Source organism: Lingula anatina, chromosome 5 (assembly GCF_051362555.1).
Source record: "Lingula anatina isolate TDL-2025a chromosome 5, LinAna3.0, whole genome shotgun sequence".
NCBI classification, from domain to species: Eukaryota; Metazoa; Brachiopoda; class Lingulata; order Lingulida; family Lingulidae; genus Lingula; species Lingula anatina.
The window spans coordinates 18,739,017-18,766,083 of NC_141771.1; the positions used below are offsets into that span (position 1 = coordinate 18,739,017).

Below are 27,067 nucleotides of genomic sequence, written 5' to 3' on the forward strand. Positions count from 1 at the left end.
TGAGAAAAACGAGCATCAATTTACAGGGGGTGATAAAATCCTTTAAAAACAACTTGGTTGTGATGTTGGATGTTTGTTCTAACCAAATATTTACATGATATCAAATATTTTATTCCTTTTAAAATCATTCTCATGTATATGCACCACAATTTAAGGAGAGTGAAACTGGCCATCTTGAGGCAAAACCGTTGCAAATATTGTTCACCTCATATTTTTGCCAAGAATGGGTATTTTTCCATTTTACTTCACAGAAGCTCATAACTTCTTAGGACACATCTTCACACAAATTTACATTAAAATCTTTTGACCCCCACCTTGCCGCTATTGGGTTGAGTTTCTCGTGAAATGGCAGGCTTTTAAGTTAAAACTAGTTAAAACTATTATTTATGTAATACATGTAGTAATGAGAAGTTTTATAAAGTCGTTTCTTGTAATGCCGCCATTTTTATAATTTATTTCCGTTATCAGCGTTTCAGCACCAACATTAATATGTACATAAACAGCACCCTTAAAGCTGATAATACTGTTTTTCTCATTTAAATATTATGGCACTATATACTATCTGTATGTAAAGTTGATGGCATGGCATACATTTCATGGTCTCGCAGATTTTAGATACAAACACATACGAGCCTAAAATGTCGATATGCTAAACTTTTGTCTGTTTGTTTAAATTAGATACGTGAACATAGATTAGATATACCCTCTACCAGGGCGACAGATTGATTTTCCACAGATATTCACAGATATGTCTATAGATAAAAAGACAGCAAAAAATGTTCACAATAATAACTGCGGCCATGGTAGAGAGTAGGTTAGATAATGTACGTGGACTACGTTTGTCAGTATTATTCTGTTCCAGGAATGAGTAAGTCCAGCGTATGTTTCTTATCTGGTAAACAGCTGCCGATAGAAGTCCGTGTGATAAATGATTGGTGGAACTTATGATTGCCAATCGTTAATATTTACACAAAAATACCAGACAAGATATGGGACACTACTCCGGCATACCTTTATCTGTGTCGATTGAAGTACCGGGAACAATGTTTTTAGTGACTGGTAAAACATATCAAGTTACACAGTAACGTTGTGACACTGCTTTTCAACTTACGAGCAGAGGACTGTGAAAATAATACCGTTGGCTCATCTATAGACGGTCGGTAATTTTGTAGGCAAATCTGCTAAAGGCTATGTCCAGTGTAACGGTACTGCTTTTTCTTCTTATCTCCACCTTTTCCGTCACTTTCGATTTTGCGGAGTGGCTCGGTGAAAAGGAAAGACGTTATAACAGTAAAAACTCCCAAATTATGTTGACGGCTCTAATGTCACTTTCAATACTGCTTCTGGTTATTGACATGATGATAAGAAAGTGCAAATCCTGTTCCGTTCAGATGGGGTGTTTTCCGGCAGAGTTTAGAGACGAACAGACTCGTCGCAAGGAATTAGCTGGACAAGAAGACAGCGAGGATGAATACCAAGACGCCCTTCCTGAAATCATAGATAACGGGGAGGAGAGGGCGGTTCCAGGTGAGATAATTTTAAAACACTTATATTGATCCCCTTGAACAGGGCCCTGTACCCAATCGCTACTTTCTCTGATACCCCAGGTCTGAGAACCAAATTGGAAAAAGACGTATACGTGTATATGGGTTGCAGCTACGAGGGCATTTTACTAAAAAAAACTAGAAAAGCTCTCCGAGAGCGCAGACCTCCGCCAAGGCAACATTTTATTATTATCATTATTGATTATTAACCCGGATCACCACCAAAAACTAATCATCTGTTCCTTGGCCCACTTCTGACAGTTCCTGAAAATTTCATCAAACTCGGTCCATAACTTTTTGAGTTATGTTGATGACAGACACCCTGAGCTTCAGAGATAACTTGTCACTAACCTCTTCACAATAGCCTATCTTCATCGTGTCAAGTGAAGATAGGCTATAGTGAAGAGGTTAGTGACAAGTTATCTCTGAAGCTCAGGGTGATGACAGACAAACAAACAAACAAACAAACAAACAGGGGTGAAATTAAGACCTCCTTGGCGGAGGTAAATATCAAAACCGAAAAAGAAATAAAGGTGAAGGTGTATGCAACTTACTTGGTATAAAATACCAATTGAAAAAAAACTGAATCATGGTGAATAAACTTTTTCGAGAAGATTGAGAAAATCCATGGTCCCTGAGAAATCTTTCAATAATAGGAAATGTAACAGAGGATAAAACTTCAGTATTTCCTATCTCATTGCATAAATTAACTGCCCTGCCACCACCACCCTTCCCCAGAACATATATTTAAACTATGGAGACAATCATATTTAACTTTATCTCGAATGGGAAAAGAGACAAAATAAAACGAGCAACGATAGTGATTACGAAAATGGAAGGGTAAAGGTACCACAAATAAAAAAATTTGCTAAGGCACTAAAACTTTCATAGCTAAAAAGATGGGCAATAATCGTAAATTACAATTTAATTGATGAGCAATCATCTAAGAATATGCATCTTCGTATTTCAACTGTAAGGTTAAAATCATTAATTGGTCAATTTCTATTTCTATCCGTATATGTACTACTGCAGTTGTACATACTGTATTTATACCAAGAGAGAGGGAGAGTTCACGTGTTGAAGCTTATGTGTGTGTGATTCATAGGCTAAAAATTAATTGTACGATTGTATTTTGTTTGCTATGAAATAAAATAAAAACAATCAATATATTAATTAATTAATTAATTAATTGATTGATATGTTTGTTTGCTTGTTGTTTTAATCTTTTTATCTACTAATTAGGAGACCAGAATTGTGCCGGCAGGACCGTACAGCAGAGAATTGCACACTTTCTGGGCAAATACTTGTCGACATTTGGTGTATTTGTCTTCGGAGTAGGCAGCCTCATCTTAGCCAGTCTTTCTGTTGCGGAACAAGCAGTATGTATGCACGTTTATCTGAACCTTAGTGGCGATCATAGTTTCGTTACTGCGGCACGAATACAGCAAGATCTCAGGAAATGGACTATCGTGTATGAGATGACCAAGGTACTGTTCTTCACAATTCAGCTTACATTTCTACTAACGGGGTTTAGCATGAGGAAAGACTTTGTTGCCACCGCAGGAATCATAGTGACTTTAAGTGCCAATTTAGGCGTTTGGTGTCAAACTTTCCTTACGAGCTGCAATATAATGGCCCACTCTGCCTACGACCCCTTTCGCTATATTAATTTGACGGACTATTCGCTACAGAACGAAACCAGGGAGTGTTTCAACAATACGACGCCAATGAACCAAGCCATGAATTCGAACGTTCGTCCCATGTTGTTTCCATTCACACTTGAATTCACCCTTCTTGCCACGAGAATGCTGTTGGATCTATGGCACAGCAGTGAGACCAACACTACTAGTGCCCGTGGACCGGCCGCGGGCGACTTGCATAGCACTGGTCGCTCTAGTGACGATTCCGGTTCAATTGGTAGCGCAGGGCAACAGTCCATCAATGATGAACGGCAAGCGGCTAGTGTTGACCATCATGACCAGGATGTGCAAAACCCGAATGGTGGTACATGTGAGCACAGGGCAAAAGATGCATTTTTTACGTTTTATATGATTTTCTCTCATAACGTTTTTGCGGTGGTCGCTGTTATAGTATTCGTTGCCATATATTTTGTCGTTCTAACCATGTATCCTGAAATTAGTTCTTTGAACCCAGCAGAGGCAGAAACATATGCTGTGATTATGATAAGTTGCAGATTAGCTTTTTTCGCATACAACACGATCGTGTGTCTTGTCTTCGGTATAGTGCTGCTCCGCCAAAGTTATGCCCACGAACACAGCAGTCGCCTCTCAGACCAATTCCTCGTCACCGTTTCCGCGGTCGGCGGGTGGACTTTTAATTTCTTTGCCCTGACCAGCGAGTTTACTGTTTCCAACGCCAGTGCGTCCAGACTTTTGCCTATTCTAAGCAACTTTTTTGACATAATTCAGATCTTCCTCCAAGCTTTCCTGGTTCTGCACTGTCTTCGTTATCAGTACAATTGGAGCGACATCAAAGCGAAGGGTGTTTTTAGACAATCAGTCTCTTGTTTGATAATGACAAATTTTGGATGGTGGATAGTGGACACGTTCTTTGCGCTGAAGTATCACCTCACTCACGCAGAGATGTTTGAATTTTATGGAAAAGAGCTTTGGGGCCTGATTACACATTTTTCATACCCTCTGATCCCGTTCTTTCGCTTTCAGTGCGCGATGCTCTTTCTGAAAATATACCAGTCGGTTACGTAGCACCATCAAGTTGACAGGCGGTTGCATATCAATTGCCGGATCAATGGTATTCAGGAGGTCGGTGACTTAGGATATATACAGGTACATGTACGTAAAGGACCACATTGAAACATTTGTTATTATGATAATAGCATTTTTAATCATTTTGGAGGGAGGCATATATAATACCCCATGTTATAAATAAGATATGTTTTGGACATGATGTTAACCTATTATGAATATAAAAATGAATATGGTCAACATTTAACATAAATAAGGTGTTCTTGATTTTATTGCGACACATGTTGTTCTCATTGTTGAACCTTGTACATGAAAGTCACCAAATACTCAGTAGTGAAAAGTTATAATGATGCGATGTGATCGGTTAAAAAATTTAAACGGAAGGCAGCATGAAGCAAAATGACGTTGTACATGGATCGACAAAACATGCTTCATTGACTTCTTAAATGTCCCATTAAAAATGACTGGAAGGAGTTACATGTGAGTACTTTTAGCATAAGGGTCAAATATTTTATAATCTATCGTAAGATTGTTTCTTTTATAAAAGTGTTTAAAGTGTGAGACTCCTCAGGGAGATATATCGATCCAAATATCTGTAGGAATGGTCCCTTAGTGGTCGTGAATATAAAGTGGGTGGCAAAAAATGTAATGAAAATAGAAATAATTGATACTTTATTGTAATGGATTCCTCTAAACCTCTCAATCATGGAGATAGCCATGACATTCTCAACTTCAAGCGAGAAATAAAATTGTGTTTTCACTCATTCTCAGTAGGCCTATAGGTACAGAGATCCACTTAACATTTTTTTTATTCAAAGTAAGCAAGCGGAAGAATTTTTTGTCCAAGCAGGGAATTATATCGATTTAATTCTTACAATTGATTTGTATCAATTTTTATATCGATTTTTAACTTAAAAAATAAAATAATAGCAACTACCTTTATCTGTTCTCACACAAACAACATACACGGACTAAAATTTAAGTTTTCGTTACTGTCGCTCGCATAACCATCTCACATTCTATAATCGATTTAGTTCATGTACTTAAGTAGAAAATCTGCAACTTGTCAGGAAGCGAGTATGTTTCTAACATCTCAGAAAATGTCATGAATGTTTATTTCAAATAACTTAATAAATAGCTTGCCTCTACTTTCATGGTGTCGCCTGATTTTTTAATTGAAAAACCTCCGTTACGTTTTTGGCTCACGTCATTTATTATTATTATTATTATTATTATTTTATTTTTATTTTTTTTAATACAGTAATAAAATATTCGATTTAGTTTTATCCATTATTAGCAAGAGAATCTGGTGACAGGACAAATTAAATTGTTTTAGAGGAAACACAGCAAAACTGAATTCTCGTAGAAAGTAATTTGCAGAAATAATTTTCCCATTTTGAATTTAGAAATTTGACTAGCTGAATCACAGTTCTAAACTGTTCCAAATGGCACCGTTTGCCCTCCAAAACACTTAAATTTTCGGGATCCTTGAGCGGGCCCTAAACCCCATGCCAATGGGGGCGGGGCGGCTTTGTGCCTGTGGTCTGTCTTTCCTAAAAAAAAACGGGATCGCCCTTCAAATAATCCTGGCTCCACTGCTGTCATACCACCTGTAAAACGCGTTCAGCAGACAAAAATTATATCTTCTTGGTGGCATTAGGGGAGACCGGGGCTAGTTGGCCCAGTTAGACACATTTGGCCTTGTAGAGCCAACTAGGAGTGGGTTAGAGTAACAAAACCGGTTTCATTAAAGTAAGCCCCATGAACTAAGCTACGTATGCAACGTCATTATTTTTCAAATATAACGCCAGGTAGCTCACAATTTGACAAAAAACGCAGTTGACGTCAAGGGGGCCAACTTGCCCCGCCATGGGGCAAGTTGGCCCCAGGGTCGGGGCAAGTTGGCCCCCCTATTCGAAAATGAAGTATAAATCCCATGTAAACGCCTTGAAAAACATTTTTATAAATTTTTAATTTATTTAATTGATTTTTGAGAGTCTTTGATGAATAAACAGTTCAAATGAGGCAGATTTATTGAGGTTTCCGTACGTCACGTTGTTGGGGGGTATGTTTTGCAAGAACCAAAATATCTATCAATAAAATGTGTTTTGTTTTAATTAAGAATAAATAAATAATGGTATAAAGAAGGTTTTTAATGTATGAAAACGAATAATAAATTTTCTTTTTAAAAGAAAGTAACAAATTCAGTTTTAAACCATTGAGTTTGTTTCAACAATGGTCTCTAGATAGGGAGGGGTGGAAAATCCCCCTGGGGCCACATATAACACTATAAATACAAAGGGAATCCCCTTATTTACAATGAATTAAGGCAAAATAAATGTTTTTCTACGGAAAGTCCAATGGATTTGCTTTTTAATACTTACAATCATTAGAATATTTCTAATATAAATTTTCAAAAAGACACCAGAGAGAACATTTAAAAAATCAATCAGACGGTAATAGACACCGGCAAGCTTTGTCAATTTCACCAACTTGTTTATTTCAAACAGCGTTGCGCGCAAAGGTTTGTGGGTAATATGAGGGTCCAACTTGCCCCGAGTCAAGGGGGCCAACTAGCCCCGGGTGCACATTATTTATTTCAAAGGATGGTAGCCATTTATGGTGCTAGAATGAGCAACGATGATACATCTCTGTGAAACTTGAAACAATGAGCTTCAGTTTGATGCCCTATACATATCTTATATTCGATCAAAAGCCTTTGAAAATAGATTTTTAAATCTCTTAAACAAAATTACTTTTAGGTGCAAAAATCGTTTATTTCGACTCACCGCTTAAAGGGATAATAACTCTTTGTTTTGGCCAAAAAATGAATTTTCCTGGAGTAAACAATAAGTTTCCCATACTTACTAATGGTTAATGAATCCATTTTTACATTCAAAGTTAGTCCCTGGTTTTTTTCTAAAAAGTTTGGTTTTTTGTTAAAATCTCTTAAGAGATTATAACAGAGTATAGCCATCAATGGAGGTCACGTGGTCTGAAGACAAGCTCAGATATCAGAATAATAGCTATAACTGCTGTTTTTGTCGTAAAACAGAATATATTACATTTCTATGAGTTATTCACAATGTTTTTATTGTGAAATATAGATCTCATACAAAGAGTTATTATCCCTTTAAGTAAAACTTTTTAACGTCCGACACTTCCTTAGCATTGTAGGCTACGGTCACTTTGCAAGAGTATGTGGCCAATTTTTTTTACCTCGTAGTTACTTTTTCATAAATTGACGGGGGGCCAATTTACCCCGGGGTCCAACTAGCCCCGGTCTCCCCTACTTGCCAAATAGGCCTATGTTTTTCTCAAAATTTGCATCGTCGCAATTGAATGGAAAGCGCACCAGCTTTTACACATTTTAACGTTTTTTAATGATTCCCTCTTCTAAGGGGATTCCTTAAACAAAAACTGTCACGGTGTGGACCGCCTTTGATCCCATCTAACATTATAGGTGAAGCCAAACTACCGGGGTAGATCTCAGCATAAAACATAGTAAAAACAATCTATCTAGGAACGTCTGTCCCGCCCACTAAAAGCTGTAAGGGAGTACAGTAGGCCTAGGCTAATTAACTTCCGTGCGCGCTCGGATAACAGCGACTTAGCGTGAACCCCCAGGGAGTTAGGTCGATCCAGATGGATCGATCTAAACTGTGGGAATGCAGTCTTAGTCTGTATTGAGTTAAAATAAAATATCCCCTAGTGCAGTTCTAAAAGTCTTGAGGCCACATTACGCGCTAACTTTGTGCAACCATTTATTAGTCTATTTTTTCCACTAATAATAAAAATAATCATTTTGCAAATAAAGATGATCATTCAGTTTATCCAACACAAATGCTGTACAGTCTGTGTAGATTGCAGCAGATTGCAGTAGGGAGCAGACGATGGCGTGCAGCGCGGGAACGAAAATGAAATGAAATATCTGCACAGGTGCAGTGTCAGGCGGTGCTCATTTATGGCACCTTGCATTTTGTTGTGAAATCAAGAAATTTTCTAAAACTCATAAATACCTGATAAGTTATTGAGATATGAAAAACTCCGTGCTACAGAATGGTTTTAATCCCTGTGCAAAGTGAAATAACAGTGGAGAAATAAATAAAAATAAGATACCTAAGCGGTGGATGACGTCATCAATGACACGACCCACTCGTAGTGTGTCAAGTAAAATGGCGTCCGTGTTAAAAGCACACAATCCGTCGACCTGTATTTATTTGACCGATCATCAATGAAAAAGATGATAGGACAGCAAGTAACTGAATCAAGACTGAAAAACAAAGTATCAGGTAAGTTTCTATCATAAATACAAGTATACAGCGTTTCAGGCTCAGCGTTGGGACCCAGACTTGGGGCCGTAGCAATAGAGCGAACTAATTATGACGTCATCATTTTTCCCGCGTGTCCTAGCGTCGCCATATTGGTAGTCGGAAGCAACATAGCGGTAGCACCGGTCGATTTTCACTATTTGCTTTAAAATGCCGACGATGTGTGCCGTATATGGCTGTTCAAACAAACATGGTGCTAACAAGGAAAACAACAGGTCATACTATAGGCTGCCAAAAGTCATTGCCAATCAAGGGGACAGGACAAAAGAACTCTCACTTGCGAGACGTGTAAAATGGCTTGCGAATATTGGGAGAGCAGATATCAAGGAATCAAGCTACAAACACGTTCGTGTTTGTTCGGATCACTTTATGGGTAAGTTATATGTGAAGCAATGTAGTTATGTTTATATTTGATCGTTTCTTTTAAGTATTTTGTGTGATATGTACTTGCTGTTTCAAGTATAATTGACAAGTGCATAGTACGCCATTTTTGCTTTTTATTTCCGCATGCAGATCAATTTTGCATTGATTAATAGCCTTAATTGGAAATAATCATGGTGAAAATTGATTATTGCTTGTAATTACCAGTAAAAAAATCAGAAAACAAAAATCATTTCACGTTTTCAGTACACAAATATTCTTTCATGGGTTCAGTATATGACATATGTATTATCTTTTTTCACATAGATATTTTTGTCTTCTAGATAAACCAGCTGCATTGTATGACCATCTGAATCCTGACTGGGCTCCAACCGTTAACATGGGTAGAACTTCTCCAAGTGACAGCATGCTATCTGGGTCTGCCTCTGACAGATACACTCGGTCAGTCCAGAGATCTGTGAAGCGGAAGAGGCAAGATGCAGCCGAAACATTACTGTCATTGCAAAGTGCCCCTGAGCTTGACACACCAGAAGACCCACAAGAAGACCCGCAAGAAGACCTTCATGAAGACCCCTTGCCAGCTGAGACGGGAACAGCTTGTCAAACAGATGATGACATGAAGTTATATGATGCCAAAGATGCTGAAATATATAGACTGCGAAAAGAAAACGAAGAACTGAAACAAATTAATGAGAAACGTACATTCGACATGGCTTTTTTTGAAAATGATGATGTGTTGGTTAGATATTACACTGGGCTGCAAAATTACCATATTCTCAAGTGTTTATTTGATTACGTTGAACCAGATATTATTATTCAACGCAAAAGTATACTAAACAAATTTCAGCAGTTGATCTTGGTGCTCATGAAGTTGAGATTAAATCTGGGCAACAAAGACTTGGCTGTAAGATTTGGCATATCTGATTCAACAGGTTCTAGAATATTTCAGAATGTCTTGAGTGTTTTGTATGCTTGTTCACTGCCTCTCATTTATTGGCCAGAAAGAGAGCAACTTCAAAAAACAATGCCCATGAGTTTTCGTGAACATTTTGACACTAAAGTTGCTGTTATTGTAGATTGCTTTGAAATTCCAATGGAATGTCCATCCAATCTTAAAGCCAGAAATGAGACCTGGTCTGCTTATAAACACAGCAATACAGCAAAGTTTTTGATAGGTATCACTCCGCAGGGTGTTGTCAGCTTTATATCAGATGGCTATGGAGGCAGGGCTAGTGATAAGCACATAACAGAAACTTGTGGTTTACTCAATAAACTTTTGCCTGGTGATGTAGTCTTAGCAGATCGGGGGTTTGATATACAGGATAGTGTGGGTAGCATGTGTGCAAAATTGTACATTCCCGCCTTTACCAAGGGCAAACCACAGTTAGGAGCACACGATGTTGAGCAAACAAGGAGAATAGCAAATAGTAGAATTCATGTTGAACGTGTCATAGGAGTTGTTCGTCAGAAGTATACTATATTACAATCAAGGTTACCTATTGATTATTTTTCAGCAACAAAGAATGATGCTGTTCTTACAATTGACAAAATAGTTGTAGTCTGCTGTGCACTAACAAATCTATGTGATTCTGTTGTACCATTTGATTAAAAGAAATTGTAAGGAACTTAAAATATTGTTAATTTTAAGAAAGCATATATAGTGTTATTCATTTTTGTAATCTCAAATTGATATACAATCGAAAGTCATTTTGCAGCACTTTAGAATTATGTGAAAATCATTGGATGTATTTGCATCCGCTACTCAAATGTTTAAACTTGGGTATGTGTCATGAGATCAAATAAAATTTGTGAACAACATATTTCTATTCATTCATTCATTTATTACCATCATCATTTTAATATTTCTTTTTGCAGACACCTGGGTATTGCAGAACATAAATACATAATGGGATTGTACATACTGCACTTATTACAGAAATGGCAAATTAAATTTTATTATTCCCTTGAGCATCAGTGGAGATGTTGGTATATACCCATTTCTCATTAAATTTTACATATAACTTCATAAAACTTAAAATTAAACAGTTCAGCTGTATATAAGACAAGTAACATGGCAAATCAATCATAAAATCTACAGGAAGGGCTCGAGTCTGACACTATGGCAAGCAGTAATAAAAAAAATGTAGCAGTCCCAGCACCAAAATTACAACTTAACGAACTAAAGCAAATACCTTTCTTACAAATGTAAAAGGACAGGAAAATGCAAAATTCCGATATAAAGTTTGTACAAAATCACAACATCATTCTAGGTACTACTATGACTAATAAAAAATATACACATAAAAAAATTCAGTTTAAATTCCTGAGCATTAACACATTTATGCACAATATCACATCCATGAACTGGAAATACAAAAAAAAAAAAAAAAAGTGTAAGTACTAAATGCAATTGCACATACAAGTTCACATTTTGACCAATTCCTCACATTTAAGCAAAATGACACTAAGCACAGAAAAAAAAATCACACTGGTAAGTATAATCACATTTCCATGGTACAGAATATGATTTCACATGTAATGAAAGTTCCCATTCTTGAGTCAAGACACATCTATGCACAAGTACCACCAAGTATAAAGCTATCTAATCTGTGCAAAACCACAATTATACAATCTGAGTAATACTTGGACTAGTAAAAAAAAGCAAACAAAATTCAGTTCAAATTCTTGAGCGTCTGTTGACCATGTGGTAGTTTCATATGGGTCTTTACCGTCTATAATGCCCAACTTGTCCTCATACCTCTTCCTTTCTGGTGCAGGTAGACTTAACTTATAACTGTGAAAGTTGTTTTCCTGATTTGAAACGGCGTTTGTCTTCGTATCTTTCACCCTAACTCTCCTCATGTTAATCGTGCTCGACGCCATTTTCCGGTCTACCAATATGGCGCGAGCCCAAAACGAGGCCGCCTAGAGAGATCGCTCTATAGTCCGAAGGTTCAATAGTCCGAAGGTTCATTGGTCCGAATATTCACTATAGAACCTTCGGACCAATGAACCCTTGATTAAAAAATCGATGAAAATGTTACCAATTTTCGGACCAATGAACCTTCGGACCAATGAACCTTCGGACTAGCGAGACGCCCCCCCCCCCCCCCCCCCCCCCCAGACTTTACGAAAAAAAAAAATCTGTCAGGCATTCGGTCTGACAGGCCTGAAAATTCTGTCAGACCGAAACATAATCTGTCAGGCCTAAGTCAAATAACAGTAATACGACAAATAATTAATGTTTTCAGGTAAAATTACCTTAGGGTTAGCCAACGAAAACGCGACAAGTTATTGACTACGGGTGTATTGTACAGTAGATTCTCGCAGTCGCATTGTATTTGAATGGGCTGTATTAAACGTGATTAAAACTAATAAAAAGACCGCAGGTAATTAAAAAAGCATTTTATTTCAACAGCTTTGACATAGTGAACAAGAAAATGTAAAAAACTGTTTGAAAAGTGAAAGTTACAGAAAGTTACGGGGGGGGGGGGGGGGGGGGGGGGTTATACTACAAAAGTACCAGATTTTCCCACCAAAACGATACATGATTTTTTATAAGAACATTGAAGTATACATGAGCGAATTGATTAGGTAATTGTAATATGTAAAGCTTGCCATCTTTTACAGTTATGTTGGTCTCAAACTTAGTCCACGGACGCCCAGCTTTAACAGCTCTGATATAAAATATAAAATTTTTGTGAACTGTTACATTTTGTGTCTCATCAATGGTTATACTGAAAAAGCTGCTTTGATCTAAGATTGTCCTGGTCTCTTCCTGGATAACTGAAGACAGGGCTTTTTCCATGTCCCCAAGACTGGTTGAGTGGCGGTACACCTTTGTCTTTGATAATGCATGGCATCAATTGGCAATCTGAAAGGAAGTAAAATTCTCTTATAATCTAACAGCTATTATTCATCATTCTTCAGCAATCAGTGTCTGACAAGCAAACAAATTGAATAATATTATTCAAAACTCTTAGTGACTAGAATAATTTTAAGTCCTCATTTTTTTTAATACCTGTATTTTTAAATAAAGAACTCAGTAACAATTAATTTATCAAGTTATATAGAGGCCAAATGACATTGCAGTTTATTGAAAAATAGACTGGTGACATTTCTAATGACTAATATACACTTTAGTTCACATTTTATTGAATTTTTTTTTGTGTACCTGGAGACTAATCAGATCATCATATTGATTGGTTGGTATCTCTACCTTGGCCAAACAGTAAACTGTCCTAATCTGACATAATAAGCCATCATCTTGTTCTGCCTCTACTTTCTTCATGTGGCAACCCATCGCAGCGCGAGGGCCCACTGCTGCCTGAGCCTGGTGGTGATCACTGCTTTGGCCATGCCTTATTAATACTAATGTGGACTTTCGGTAGTTCTTGCAGCCAACAGTCATTGGATTTGTCTTTCCAGCATTTTGGTATAAGGTACATACATATGTACAAAAAATTATTTAAAATGATTTATTTGTATTAAGTAATAAATAAATATCTGCATGTATACTGCATGTCCATTTGTCAATAGCCTAGCCTTAGGGAAATCTCACTATTATTATCTGATAGATATTTTGTTTGTTGTCTAGTCAAACTGTCACTTCATCAGGGAAATGAGGGCTATTATGAATTTTATCTAAGCTAAATACAAACAGCACATCTTTCTAACCTGCAATAACTTTTCAGGGCCATTCCGTGGTATTTTTTTGCTGTTACGGAAGGACATTTGACACTTCAAATGAAAATATTTTCAAAAGTAAAAAAGTGACAAGGTCCATTTTTTGTATGTTTATTCTTCTATATGTAAGTTATAATTAGGCAAAAAATTAGGTTTAAAAAAATTATAGTTATGAAAAAATTATAATAAATAGTTAGCATCTCGGAAGGACGTGAAATGGACATGGAATTTTAACTTTCAACTTCAACACTAAAATTCTGCTCTGTCTGTGTATAAATTTTTAAAGTCAAATCAAAATATGAATATTTCACTTTCTCAGTGTATAAAAAATGTTTTTGGAAAAAAAATAATAAATTTGAAAATTTTGCATATAAAAAAATCAAGTAGGCGTCATGGAAGGACACATCTTGGAAGGACGTTTTGTCCATTGCTAAATAAAATGTAAAAAAAGGCTAATAAAAATATTTAATGAATACATACCAGCATAAGTTAAATGAATATTATCAAAGGTAAACATGTCCTTCTATGGTAATGTATTTCATCTTCAAACATGTTACTAATTTTGACTATAATATAAGTTCTCATCTGCTCTGATCATCTTTAAATAATATTGAGACATTTTTAGAGAAAATCTTACCAAATCTATTAATTATAAATATAAACAATTGTCTAAATTATAATAACTTCAAAATTATTCATTCAAATGAAATGTTTCTCAGTTTAAAAATGCTTATATATATAATAATAATTGTGAATTTAAGTTCAAGATTATCTTGAAAGACATAAGGGTTTAGGGCTCATTGGTCACATGACCTGTTATGGTCCAATCAAAATGCCTCATTCGTGCTTCCACTGTGCTAGGTGTCATGTTTAATGCTTATATATTTGGATTTAATTTCTTATTGAAGTGGTTCTAAGCAAAAATGTTTTCATATTTTGTTGGCCCCTATCATGGTTTAGGAGAATATGAAGTTATAAGTTTTTAGCTTTTGTAGTTACTGAGAAAACTTAAAAAATAGGTACCAAAATCATCTTGGAAGGACAAATTGATATTAATTAATCCATTATTTTATAATCAAATATTTTTTAATCTAATGCACTTGACTAAATGTAAGAAATAAGTTATATTTAATGTACAGGGTTCTGCCAAGGTCTCAAAAAAGGGGGGAGAATTCTCCCCTCTGAGCTTAAAAGTTGGGGAGATTTTGAGAAATAGTGGGAGATCAGGAAAAATTATATTTTACGTAAAAACATAAACTGCTAGTCTGTACTGGTATTTTATTAAGTGTGTGTCCACGAGAAAACCAGACCAAATGTAGAAAATGCGGCAAGGTGGGGGTGAACGGATTTACATCATATTTTTTGTGTTTGAACCTTTATATGAACAATATCTGAGGCTGCAATAATTCCTGAAAAAAATCCCTACTTATAGAGATATGGCCAGTGATAATTTGGGGGTAGTATTAACCAAAAATTCTTCTGAAAAACAGGGTTATATTGATTGGCCTTAAAGTTTATACAGGTGTCACTGAATGATTTAGTTTGGTGATATATTATAACCTTAAGATAGGGGATTAAAATGATATACACTTTTTTCACTCTATTTGTTTCCATGGTAACAAACCAAGCGTTTTTCTCCGGCCTACAAACCACATGCTTTTAACACCCCCCCCTTCTATTTTTGACAATATCTTCATCTTCACAGGTCTTTGGGGTAAAGCGTGTTCAGGACTAACAGATAACTCATTAATCTATTTATACATGAAATCAAAACTTACTGCTGTTCTACAACTTGTCCGTTGTAACAGATAGAACATGACCTAATTTCTTCATTTTTCGTCAATCTATCCTGACATGTATATCGGTGCACTCAACTTCAGCTATCTCTTTCAAGTCAACAAATGGTTTAAAACACTGTTAGTTGAACTTTTTATTTTCATTTTACCTATTTATATTTTTTTCTGGTTAAAACAAGCATCTAACACATTTTAAAACCATGTGAAACTAATGTACTAACGTCAGAACAACACAACGTCATTATCCAACATGGCGGAAATCGCAGATTGTTTGTTTGCAAATCTTCCTCAACGAAGTCGTATATCATGTGGTTTATACTCTGTGTACAGATATAAAAAAGCATGTAGTGTATTGAAAAATTGCAACAAAGATATTAACAGTCATCTTCGTCGCGTTTACGTGGAGCAAAACAGCGTGAGTTACGAAAGCAAACTGATTCTTGTCAGGTGTGGATTCTTTTGTCTCCGATGATCGCAATTGGACATTTCCAAGTATCTTTGGGAGAATGAATGGGTTACACCATGTGACCAGCATTGGGATATGGGCTTGGTTTGTGCTGGAAACCATCCACACAGGGAAAAACGAGCCTATAACGAAATATGTCACGGGATTAACTTGCAGATGTCAGTGTAGACAAAAAGCCATTTGAATCTACTGGTGCCACTTGGTTCAGGTAAGAAACCGTTTTTTTTGTATTTTAATACAGACTAAAAGCCAGAAAAAAAAGTTCACTCAGAAAAATGATCTAGGTGTAATTTTTTTAATGGTAAACGGTCCATTTTTAAAAAAAGAAAAATGCCCCCTTTCAAATAATGAAATTGCAGCCTAAGGATCTGTGATAATTTTCTTTTAAGCTATCTTTGTGTGGGTATTTATGTAGGTTAAATGTATTTGGGTAAAATAAATTTAAGGGTAACAATTGGAATTAGATTGAAGCTATGGCTGGTCTTGGCAAAATTGCTAGGCTCCTCATAATTAATATTCGAAACCATGCCTTACTTATAAAACATGGACAAATGGGATAATAATTTATTTTTCATCAATGTATCAATTAACTTTCAGATAAGTGTTTTTATGTGTCTATAGTAAGCTATATTTATATTTCAGGCATATTTGAGAAGTGTTATTTGACACACAGTGATCTTATGGTCAGCAAGAGTCCAAAGCCTTGCAGAAACTGAAACTAGTGTGGAAATGAGGGCTGTTGTAGAAAGGCATATGTGTAAATGAAAGCCACAATATAACAAATGCCGAGGAGATGCATGAGGCCCTAGTTTCTGCAGTTGGAGCCATTTTCTACATCCAGCTAGACAGACAGACTTGATTCCTAAAACATGAGAAAAGGTGTCTCCCTTCCTTGAGCAGTTTTAACATGAGTGATACTGATGTTAAAGTTAATTTGGATTTTTCTGAGGCAAATGTGCAACTGGAACCATACCAAGCAAGGTCACAAACAAGGAAATTTTTCTTGTCCAGAGCAGTCTTCTCTGAAATCTTTTGCTACCAAGACTGAAGAGTAATTGTAAGGTCCTTTTTTTAGACCACAGTTATGAAATGTGCCAAAAAACAGCTTTTGATCAAATTAAAGTCTAGTGGGCCAACAATCTGACTAAAGAAAAACTTAAAGCACATCAGCTGTGAGAGAACTCCACCCTCTTGAATATCTCACTGAGTTACACAATGGATGAGCTTTAAAGTCATCTAAACCTTTGAAACTATATTCAAATAAAGTAAAGGAGTTTTACTGAATGAGTTTAGAAGGGCACAAGAAACAGGCCAGCAGAACCTGGCATTTGTGAGCATGAAGATGAGATTGAAATGTTTCAGGAAGAAAAATGTATTAAAAACTTTGATGTTATGAGCTGTAATGTTTGATATAAAACTGCAAAGATGTTTCATAACACCAGGATATATTTTGCAGTTGTGTTAGTTTTGCTTTTTGAATAGAAAATTATCTTGTTTTGCTACATTATGATATAGTTTGTAATGATCACAACTAATGTTGCACTGCTTTGCATGTATTGCTGTATTATAATTTTGTGATTTTTTTATTATTTGTAATTATTCATCTGAGACAACAATAAACTGAATTGAATAATTTTTTAGTTACTGTATGCTCATAAATAGTCACCAAAAAGTGGTGTGGATGATTAAAAAAACCTTTTGATAATTAAAAAAGATTTGTTCTGGCTTTGCTCCCATAAATACTATGGCATATCCTGATCTCTATATGATAAATATTGCACCAAAAAGAAATCGCTACTAAACTAAGATTTTAATTTGTATTCACCAAATTGATGATATTAAAAAATATATATATTAAAATTATCATATAAACTCTCAAGTTAATTGCCAGTGCCTATCCAAAGTAACAGAATCTAAGGTTTATTTCCTCTAAACTTTTTGTCCATACAAATTAAAAAGTCCATATATGGCAATTTACAAATATGAAGCCCAGTGACCTTGATCTATGACCCACTGACCTGATATTCATTTGTACACATCCACTTTCCGTGCTCACCAGCCCTATTGATTTAGTAACATCATTGTAGAGCAAAATGGTTTAATAAATTAATCAAACCCATTGTCTACATAGACTTGAATGAATCCACCATGATTTTTTGCCATAAAAATGGCCAACTTTGGGGGTATTTTTCAGTACCTGTTTTTATACAGCAGTAACTTTTGAAACTTGATTTGGAGTGATCCATATCTGCCTAAAATATTCATGCAGTTTTATAGCTGTAAACCCTGTGAAGATGGAGATATATGCAATTAAAGATGGTAGTATCAAAATTGGACTTTGGGGGGGAGGGGTGTTAAAAATGGGTGTGGCTCGCCCAAGCAGGGTCTTATCTGAATTCTACATATATCTGTGGCAAGCCAAATGATTGTTTTCAATGTTTGTAAGGTCTTATATTTTTATGGTTTTCTCCATTTTTGTTTAATTTACACAAAATATATCATTATTTTTCCAAGGTAAAAATGGAGTCTCAAAGAGGCTACATAAGCCATGACTTATAATAGGCTAATAATTCTCTGAAGAAAGGATATTTTTGGGATTCCTTCCTAACTCATGAATAACTTCCTAATATGCCTCCATACAACAAATTTGGTTGAAATCCGCTGACCCCCACCTTGCCACCCTGGGCTGGTTCTCTCGTGGACAAGCTCTTAAAGTTCACAAACTGAACTGATTCAACTTTGAAAGTAACTTTACATAGGCTGTATGTATATACAGTTGCAAATGATTTTTTTATAAAGCATCTGCCTCATTATCATAGCGGAGCCAAGAATAATCTCTTAACCAATCGTGTTGCAATTTCTGTGGCACTACTTTCGGTTTCTTTCTTGCAGGCCCTTCGTTGGTATTTGGTCTGCAGACCTAAAATTAAAGAAAAGTTAAAATTTTTCCTACTTACAAACTTGTAATGTCTGGAACCAGACACCACAATCCAAAAGAATTTTTAGGTTTTGATGATTAATCATGACTTAATTAACACTTTTATCAGGAAAAATTGCATAATAGTGTTTGGGAAGGACATTTTTATCTTTGATTTATCGTTTTCACAATATTGACTACTTTTTAAAATAAAGGCTAAAGTAAAAAAATATAGGTCACACTTTTGGTTGAGTGCATTCTATGAAAATATCCTTGATTAGGAGGCCCTAACTTTTTTTTTAAAATTACTAATTAGTATCCTCACACACATACACAGAGGAATAAACATATCAGAAACAGGCCTCCTTACTTCTTCATTAAAGTTAAACATTTCCTTTTTTCAAATTTTTATTCTCACACACACACATATATATACACTATAGAGTGATAGGAATAAACATATCAAAAACGGGCCTCCTTACTTTTTTAACTTCTTTTTCATATTATCATACTCACATAGGAGGAATAAACATCAAAAACGGGCCTAAACTTCTTTTTCATATTATCATACTCACGTAGGAGGAATAAACATATCAGAAACGGGACCCGTCATTTTTTAACGTTTTTTTTTTTTTTTTTTTTTAAATTTTCATACTCACATATAGAGGAATAATCGTATCAAAAATGGGCCTATTACCTTTTTTTTTTTACTTTCTTTCACATTTTCAAACGAAGTGTCAAGTGTCCTTCCAAAACGTAAAATAAAAATGCCACGGAATGAACATACCTTTATCGTCGACGAACTGTCAGTTTCATCTGGAGTCGCAACTTCAGAAATTTGTTTCTTCCTTTTCTCAGACTTGTCAGGCGGAGAGACGGATTCATCTGAGGGGGGATTAACAGGAGTCTGACCTGATTTTTCACCGCTTGCCGTAGACTTTGGCACGAAGCTTAAAATCGATCTCTGTTTTTTAACTTCCGCTTTCTGCGAGGAAGCCGCCATTTTAACCACGCTTCATCAGGCCACTTCTATGATCAGGCTGAATATCACTGTCACGCCGTCTATCATTGGTTGACTGTCCCGCGAAATGAGAGAACCGCTCAATCGCTCAACTTACTTCAGTGCAGCGGAGTCACACGAGGATTGCCGATTGGACTGTAGTCATGAAGAGGTACTATTGATATTACGACAACAAATGACGACGCTGCTTGAAACGATCTCTTACGAGGGTACATCGGAAACATCGTCGCAATATGACGACGTTAGCTACATTGTGTTAACAAGTCAATGCAGCGGACGATGCGAAGAAATTTATACCGGTGATGATTATTTAGATAAACAATTTTAGACGCCACTCTCAATGTGTCTTTTATCATCTCAAGAACAATGATAGCACCCTCACTCGGTTTGTATGCGAGAATTTTCGCATCTTAGTAATTTTTGTGCGAGAATTTTATTTTTTTGGCGAGAATCTCGCAGAATCGCGGCCTCGGCAGAACCCTGAATGTATTTAGTCTTTATTGTTTAAAATGATCTCTATTATGAAAAATATATCAAAAATAAAAATGTCCTTCCGTGACACTCTTTTATAAGTTTTCCAGATAAAAGTGTCAATAAAATCATAATTAATCATCAGAACCTAAAATTTCTTTTGGATTCTGGTGTCTTATGGCAGTGTATGAAATTCAAGGAAATTAATAGCCAGACCACCGGGCAGGTAACTCTGAAAAGTTACCAGCCCAGCCAGGTAGTTACCTGCCCAGCCAGGTAGTTACCTGCCCCAGTTATGATAACCCTAAGAGTTAAGAGAGGTATGCTGAGGGGGTCTATCTGTACATGTAGAATGCAATCTTCGGATTGCAATTTGAAAATGATTTTAAAAAAACACTCGATGGAGGAAATAACTCTTACTAATAATTCATGCATAACTTTTATTTATGATATCATTTGATATTAAGTTTTAATTTTCTGCACAGCAACAAGTATGGCCGAATGCAGATATTCTAGTCAAATAAATTGAACACTTTGCTGGCAATAAAGAAAGAATTCTTGTTACCATCTTAAAACAAACAAACAATTAAAAAAAAACTTCTACCAGTATCCACATTCCAACTGTTGGGTTTCCTTTTTTCCAAATCTTCATAATCATTTTAATCATCTACAAGGTCATTAAAACTGTTAAAACTGTCACAGACCAACTTACAGGAAGTGATGGAAGAATTCCTTTCCACATTCACACATGCTCAGCCCATTTAAGGAATTGCTTGCAATTTTGTAAAATATTGACCAAATCAACTTAATTATTCTGACAAAGAGTCATGTCCATTCTCTATGTCAAGATCACTGAAATCTGACTCGTAGTCAGAATCTAAGTCAGCCACTGGAGCACCATTTGTTTCAGGTGGTATGACTTCTGAAGTTGCAACCGCATTTGCTTCTTCTTCAATAACAACAGCAGCTACTGTCTTTGACCTTGTAGATGATTTTTTTACCCTGGGGTTCATGAAATATGGTCTCCTGTGTTTGTTCTCATACCAATGGTGAATTGCTTCTGTTGGATCAAATGAGGAGATATCTGCAGAGTGCATTTGTATGGTGATGAGCAGAGTCATAGTTGTTGATCTTAGTCTATTTCTGTAGTCTGTCTTCATGTTCTTCATGACTGAAAACCCCCTCTCACACTCAGAAGATCCAGCTGGCAGGGACAACAAAAGATCAATCACTGCTAATATATTTGGACATTTGGCAACATACAAACTATTTACCAACTTCCAGGTCAAGGAATGCACATCTTTGTGGCTGAAATAAAACAAAATTACCTGTGTAATGTTAGCACTACCATTGCATTGTGTTACGCCTTCGCGGCCGAGTGCCTTATGAAGGTACAAATAACAATGTACTTACTGGTATCTCAGAGTTAAACACAAAGCCAAAAAGCCTCAAGAGAAGAGCAAAAGACAGCTGCTAAGAGCAAAGAGGCCAAAGAGGCCAAAGAGACCGATTTATTTCACGTTACACCTTATATACAAGTTCAGATAGTACACGTTTACCAATCAGAATCAACTATATAGTGAACAGTTTTACCTTTAGGTTACCAATCACGGGAGAGATTCAAACTTGCACACCGGACAACACTTTACTTACAGAGACATCTACCGGTAGCAATATAAAATAATCTCATCTAACACACTACATCATCACACTCTCCCCCCTTTTGACGAACAAAACTCCCCCCTATTATTACAATATAAACAATTACTTTAAATTGTTAAACTAATAATTATTATAATTCAACAACTGAAATGGTACTTTACATTTAAAATACGCAAGTAATGCAAATAAGTCATTCTTGTTATGCCAAGATTCAACATTTATCTTTAACACAAGCAAAGTCAATCAAGTCCATCTCTCAGCATAAATGTCCATCCTTAGGAATGCAAAACAAAGTTTTAAATCCATTATCACTTTAAATCAACTTTAAAAGCAAACAAAGTGATTTTAATTCAAAGTTGCTCAAAACAACATTATTAATGATAACAATGTCAATGTGAAATGTCAAAATCATTATATAGTTCATTTTTCATCCATGTAGCAAAGTAAATTCTATCCGCCGATACCAATGACTACCGAGTTCACGATCCTCTGATGAAAGTTTTTGTAACAGATGATACAAAGTTCTCCAGTGAAACAAAATCAACAAAGAATTCAGAACCTCAGTCTTAGGCTCCATACCATTTCCATAAATGTACATTTTCACAAAATTAATGTCCTCCTCGGAACAGTTATCTGGCAACATTACTAGTCCTTCACTTTTCACATAGTCCATCAGTTCCCATATATTTCTCATATTTAATGTTAATATCAGGAAATGTATAAATCCATTCACCAACTGGATCCACAGTTTTTTCTCGAATTCACCAGTTCCACACGAATGAACATCACCATGACGTTTACGCAAAAGCGAATTGTCCTTTTCCATCGATCTGCAATACCAGCACACCAATCCTGGAGTCATATACATGTACCATGGCAAATGATCAGATTTCACATGACGTCCAAGATGTCTACTCAGGTCAGCACTGGACACCAGACACAAACCACACTGGACTTCTTTCCTCTGTTTCTTCCTTCTGCACTTTGAGTGGGTAACTTCCTCCCCCTCTTCACCAATTAGGACAGTAGGATCTTCCACCAAATCAGTGTCATCATAATCCGGGACAAAACAAGCTTCATCTAACATGTCTAGATCATCCATATCTGAAATAAACTTATACAATGGTTTATTTTCTTGAATGAACATACATGATAATGATCTTTTCTTTCAAATGAATATTAACATAATTTTACATTATTAACACAGTATTACACTATCAGCATAGCATTACATTACTAACATAGTAACACAGCATTGCCGCATTAACTATGTACAAATATTACTTTTATACCAAATCCCCAAGTAAAATACCATCATTAAATGTGTAAAAAGAAAAGAATTATTACCTTGACAACCTCTAATCCGATTACATGCAAAACACATGCTAAACTGCAACATATTAGTTTGAACAGTGTAACCGTGTTAGGTAATTTTTTTTTTTTTTAACAACCATAATCCAAAAAAAAAAACAAAAGTAGCTATCAATCTATTCATGCAGTGCTCAATGTAACATGCTCAACAATAAAATTCGAACAAATATTTAGAAAACCTATACCAACTTGGACTGTTGTTTTGATCAAATTACCTGAAATATAATAGGAAGTACAAACTATAATATACTTCATCAAATATATCTTTATTATCTTGTTTATTTTTTCTAATATTTTAATACTGATAGAGTTTGTCTCTGAGATAACAAATAATATCAATACAATCTTCTTTAGATAACTCTTTGTTTATTTCTTTCTCGTGGTCCATGAACCAATCATAACCCGTCTCTAACAAAAATCTCTCTCTCCATGTTTTTCCTAAATGGATGATTATTTTGGCTTGTTTTGAACTTTTTATTTCAATGTTTCTGATTGAGAGTATATATAAACGTTCTGGAGATTCAACCCAATCTGTGCACCATTGAAACTCTTCTTCCCAGATGTGCATAATGTTTGATTCATCCATGTTCTAAATAAAAAAAATAAAAAATAAATAAAAAATACAAATAAATAAATTAAATTAAATTCCTTTTATTTCAGCACTGCCGAAAATTAAGGAAGTATTTATATACAACTATACCTTGACTAATAAACTAAATATACATCAATATGATCATTCTAACGCAAAATCTCTTAAATGAGATGGCATTTTAATTTGTCTACCAAATCTTGATCTTTTTACAATTGGTTCCACCAATTGTGGTTCATTCAATTGAAAATCACTCTCTCTTTCAACAAATTTTCTCAATCTATCATGATGTACCACTTGGATTTTTCCTTTTTTATCTTTTATTGTATAGAGAGGTGGGGATGCTTTGATAACCTCATATGGTCCTCTATATAAGGGTCTAAGTTTCTTACTTTCTCCCTTTTTATGACTTTCATCCTTCAAATATACTTTCTGACCACAAGTATATTCACTCTCTCTCAACTTTGCATCGTACAATTGTTTTTGACGTTTCTGCACACATTTCAATTTTTCTCTAGCCATTTCATGTGATCTATTTAGGCTTTCACTCAAGTTTTTCAACCATTCATGAGTCTCATATGGTATCAAATTTTCATTCACACAACCTGTTAGTAAGTGCAATGGCATAAAAACTTCTCTCCCTAACATCATCATGTTAGGAGTAAACCCTGTTGATGCATTCACAGTTGAATGTAATGCCATAACTAATTGAGGTAAATCTCTATCCCAATATCTCACATTCCCTTCTACATTACATCTAATCATCTGTGTAATAATACCCATGCATCTTTCAACTTGTCCATTAGCACTTGCTCTAAAACCAGTTGTTCTAAGTTGTTTGATTTCTAATAGTCTACACAAATTTCTAAATAGACTACTTTGAAAATTTGAACCTTGATCTGTATATATCTCTTGTGGACAACCAAAAGTAACTATGAATTTTTCAAAAAATGCTTTTGCTACTAATTCAGCTGTCTGATTTGGCAATGCCACACACTCTATCCACTTAGTAAACTGATCTATCATAACCAAAATATAAGAATTTCCAAATTCACTTTGTGTAAATGGTCCAAGTATATCTAAATGAACCTTTTCCATAGGAAATCCTGCATGATGTAATTTCATTTTGGCTTTTGGTCGAACAGTACTATGCTTGTTTTTATTGCAAAGTTCACATGAACTTACATACAATTTACAATCTCTATTCATTCCATGCCACTTGAATGATTGTTTGAGTTTTTGCAAAGTTTTCTCATAAGCAAAATGACCAGCTGTTTTTGAATCATGACAGAAAAATAAAACTTCGTTGACCAAATCTTTTGGTACAATTAAACACAAATTTCTATCCTCTCTCTTTTCCCATTTGTAATATAACACATCATTCAAAAGAATCAATTGCTCTTTGCAATTCCACAATCCTTTTACTGCCATACTACACAAATACAACTCTGATTCTTTAGGTTCACCATTTTCTAACCAACTTATGAGTATTTTCAAATCTGCATCTTTTCTCTGCAATTTTTTCAAGTCATATCCTTTCAACCAATTGCATAATTCATCTCTTTCATTCTTGTCAGTTTTATCATTTGTATCAGCCCTCTGACACATCAAAACTGAACTCAATTTCTCACAATTTGTTTCATTCTTCATATCACCAACTGCATTCGATTCAACTACATTGTCATCTGATTTCTTATTTCCCAGAGGAATTACATCATTCACATCAGTCTCAAACCTTGACCAATTTTTATGTACTCTCTGACAATAATGACATCCTCCACAGGGTAAGTCACTCAATTTCACTCCCACCTTATAGCAATCACACACTTTCATAGCTAAAGGTATTCTTGATAATGCATCTGCATTTCCATGCTTCTTTCCTGGTCTATGTTCAATGGTAAAATTATACTGAGATAATTCTTCTAACCATCTTGCTAACTGACCATCTGGGTTTTTAAATCCTAACAACCACACTAAACTATGATGATCTGTTCGGATTCTGAACTTTCTTCCCAACAAATAATGTCTATATTGTCTACAAAAGTTTACAACAGCCAAGAGCTCTTTTCTAGTTGTACAATAACGCCGCTGTATAGGTGACATAATTTTACTTCCATAAGCAATAACCTTCTCTTCACCATGTTGTATCTGTGAAAGTTCTGCTCCTATACATGAATATGATGCATCTGTATCAAGTATAAATTCACCTTCAGACAAAGGAAAGGCTAAACAAGGGGCAGTTGTTAACTCTTGTTTTAAACTTTCAAATGCTATTTGATGTTCATTTGACCAATTGAAAACACTTTTATTCCCTGTCAACTCATACAAACAAGCAGTTTTCTCAGCAAATTGAGGAATATGATCTCTATGATAATTGATGAAACCAAGGAACGTTTCAACTTCCTTTTTGTTTGTAGGTACTGGCCACTTTCTAACACAATCAATCTTACTCTCAGTTATACCAACACCTTCTCTACTAATCGACTTTCCTAAGAATTCACACTTTGTTTGGAAAAGAAAACATTTCTTAGGCTTTAACTTCAAGTTGTAAGAACGCAATCTCTCCAAAACCTCTTTCAAATTCTTAAGATGATCTTCAAAATTCTTTCCCAACACTATGATATCATCCAGATACACCAACACTTTCTCCCAAGTCAAACCTCTCAATACTAACTACATTGCTCTTGAAAAACTTGCAGGAGAATTTGTAAGTCCCATAGCCATTCTCTTATGCTCATACAGACCATATCTGGTGATAAAAGCAGTTTTGTTTCTGTCTTTCTCATCAATTTCAATTTGAAAATATCCTTGAGCCATATCAATCAAACTCAAAAATTGATTTCCAGCCAGACAATCTAAACAATCACCAATGTTTGGAATAGGATAAGAATCTTTGATAGTTTTCTTATTTAATTCCCTATAATCCACACACCATCTAACACTTCCATCTTTCTTTCTTATCAATACTGGTGGGGATGCCCATTCAGAATTTGATGGCTGAATAACATCAGAAGCTAACAACTTTTCAAGCATCTTTCTCTCTTCTCCTTCCATTCCCAATGGAGTTCTACGCAATTTCTGTTTCACAGGAGCTGCAATACCAGTG

The 27,067-nt window shown here is 35.4% G+C and overlaps 2 protein-coding genes and 1 long non-coding RNA gene across 4 annotated transcripts in view; 2 read left to right on the forward strand and 1 right to left on the reverse strand.

The window, feature by feature from the left end:
- Positions 1 to 654: 654 nt before the first annotated feature.
- LOC147761787 (proton channel OtopLc-like) lies at positions 655 to 5,418 on the forward strand. The gene is made up of 2 exons (XM_087013656.1): positions 655 to 1,527; positions 2,787 to 5,418. Exons 1-2 carry the CDS (start codon positions 1,191 to 1,193, stop codon positions 4,268 to 4,270), a joined length of 1,821 nt encoding a protein of 606 aa, XP_086869782.1. The 5' UTR covers positions 655 to 1,190; the 3' UTR covers positions 4,271 to 5,418.
- Positions 5,419 to 8,645: 3,227 nt separating this feature from the next.
- Positions 8,646 to 10,800, forward strand: LOC106156338 (uncharacterized). The gene is made up of 2 exons (XM_024074394.2): positions 8,646 to 8,974; positions 9,306 to 10,800. Exons 1-2 carry the CDS (start codon positions 8,752 to 8,754, stop codon positions 10,589 to 10,591), a joined length of 1,509 nt encoding a protein of 502 aa, XP_023930162.2. The 5' UTR covers positions 8,646 to 8,751; the 3' UTR covers positions 10,592 to 10,800.
- A 12,164-nt stretch (positions 10,801 to 22,964) lies between these two features.
- Positions 22,965 to 27,067, reverse strand: part of LOC147761788 (uncharacterized) — a 256,913-nt gene continuing 252,810 nt past the window's right edge. Inside the window, exon 2 of one of the 2 annotated variants that reach the window (XR_015334726.1) lies at positions 22,965 to 23,587. This is a non-coding gene — a long non-coding RNA (uncharacterized LOC147761788). Of the gene's footprint in view, positions 23,962 to 27,067 lie in introns of both variants that reach the window. The other variant, XR_015334727.1, reaches the window with a different exon arrangement.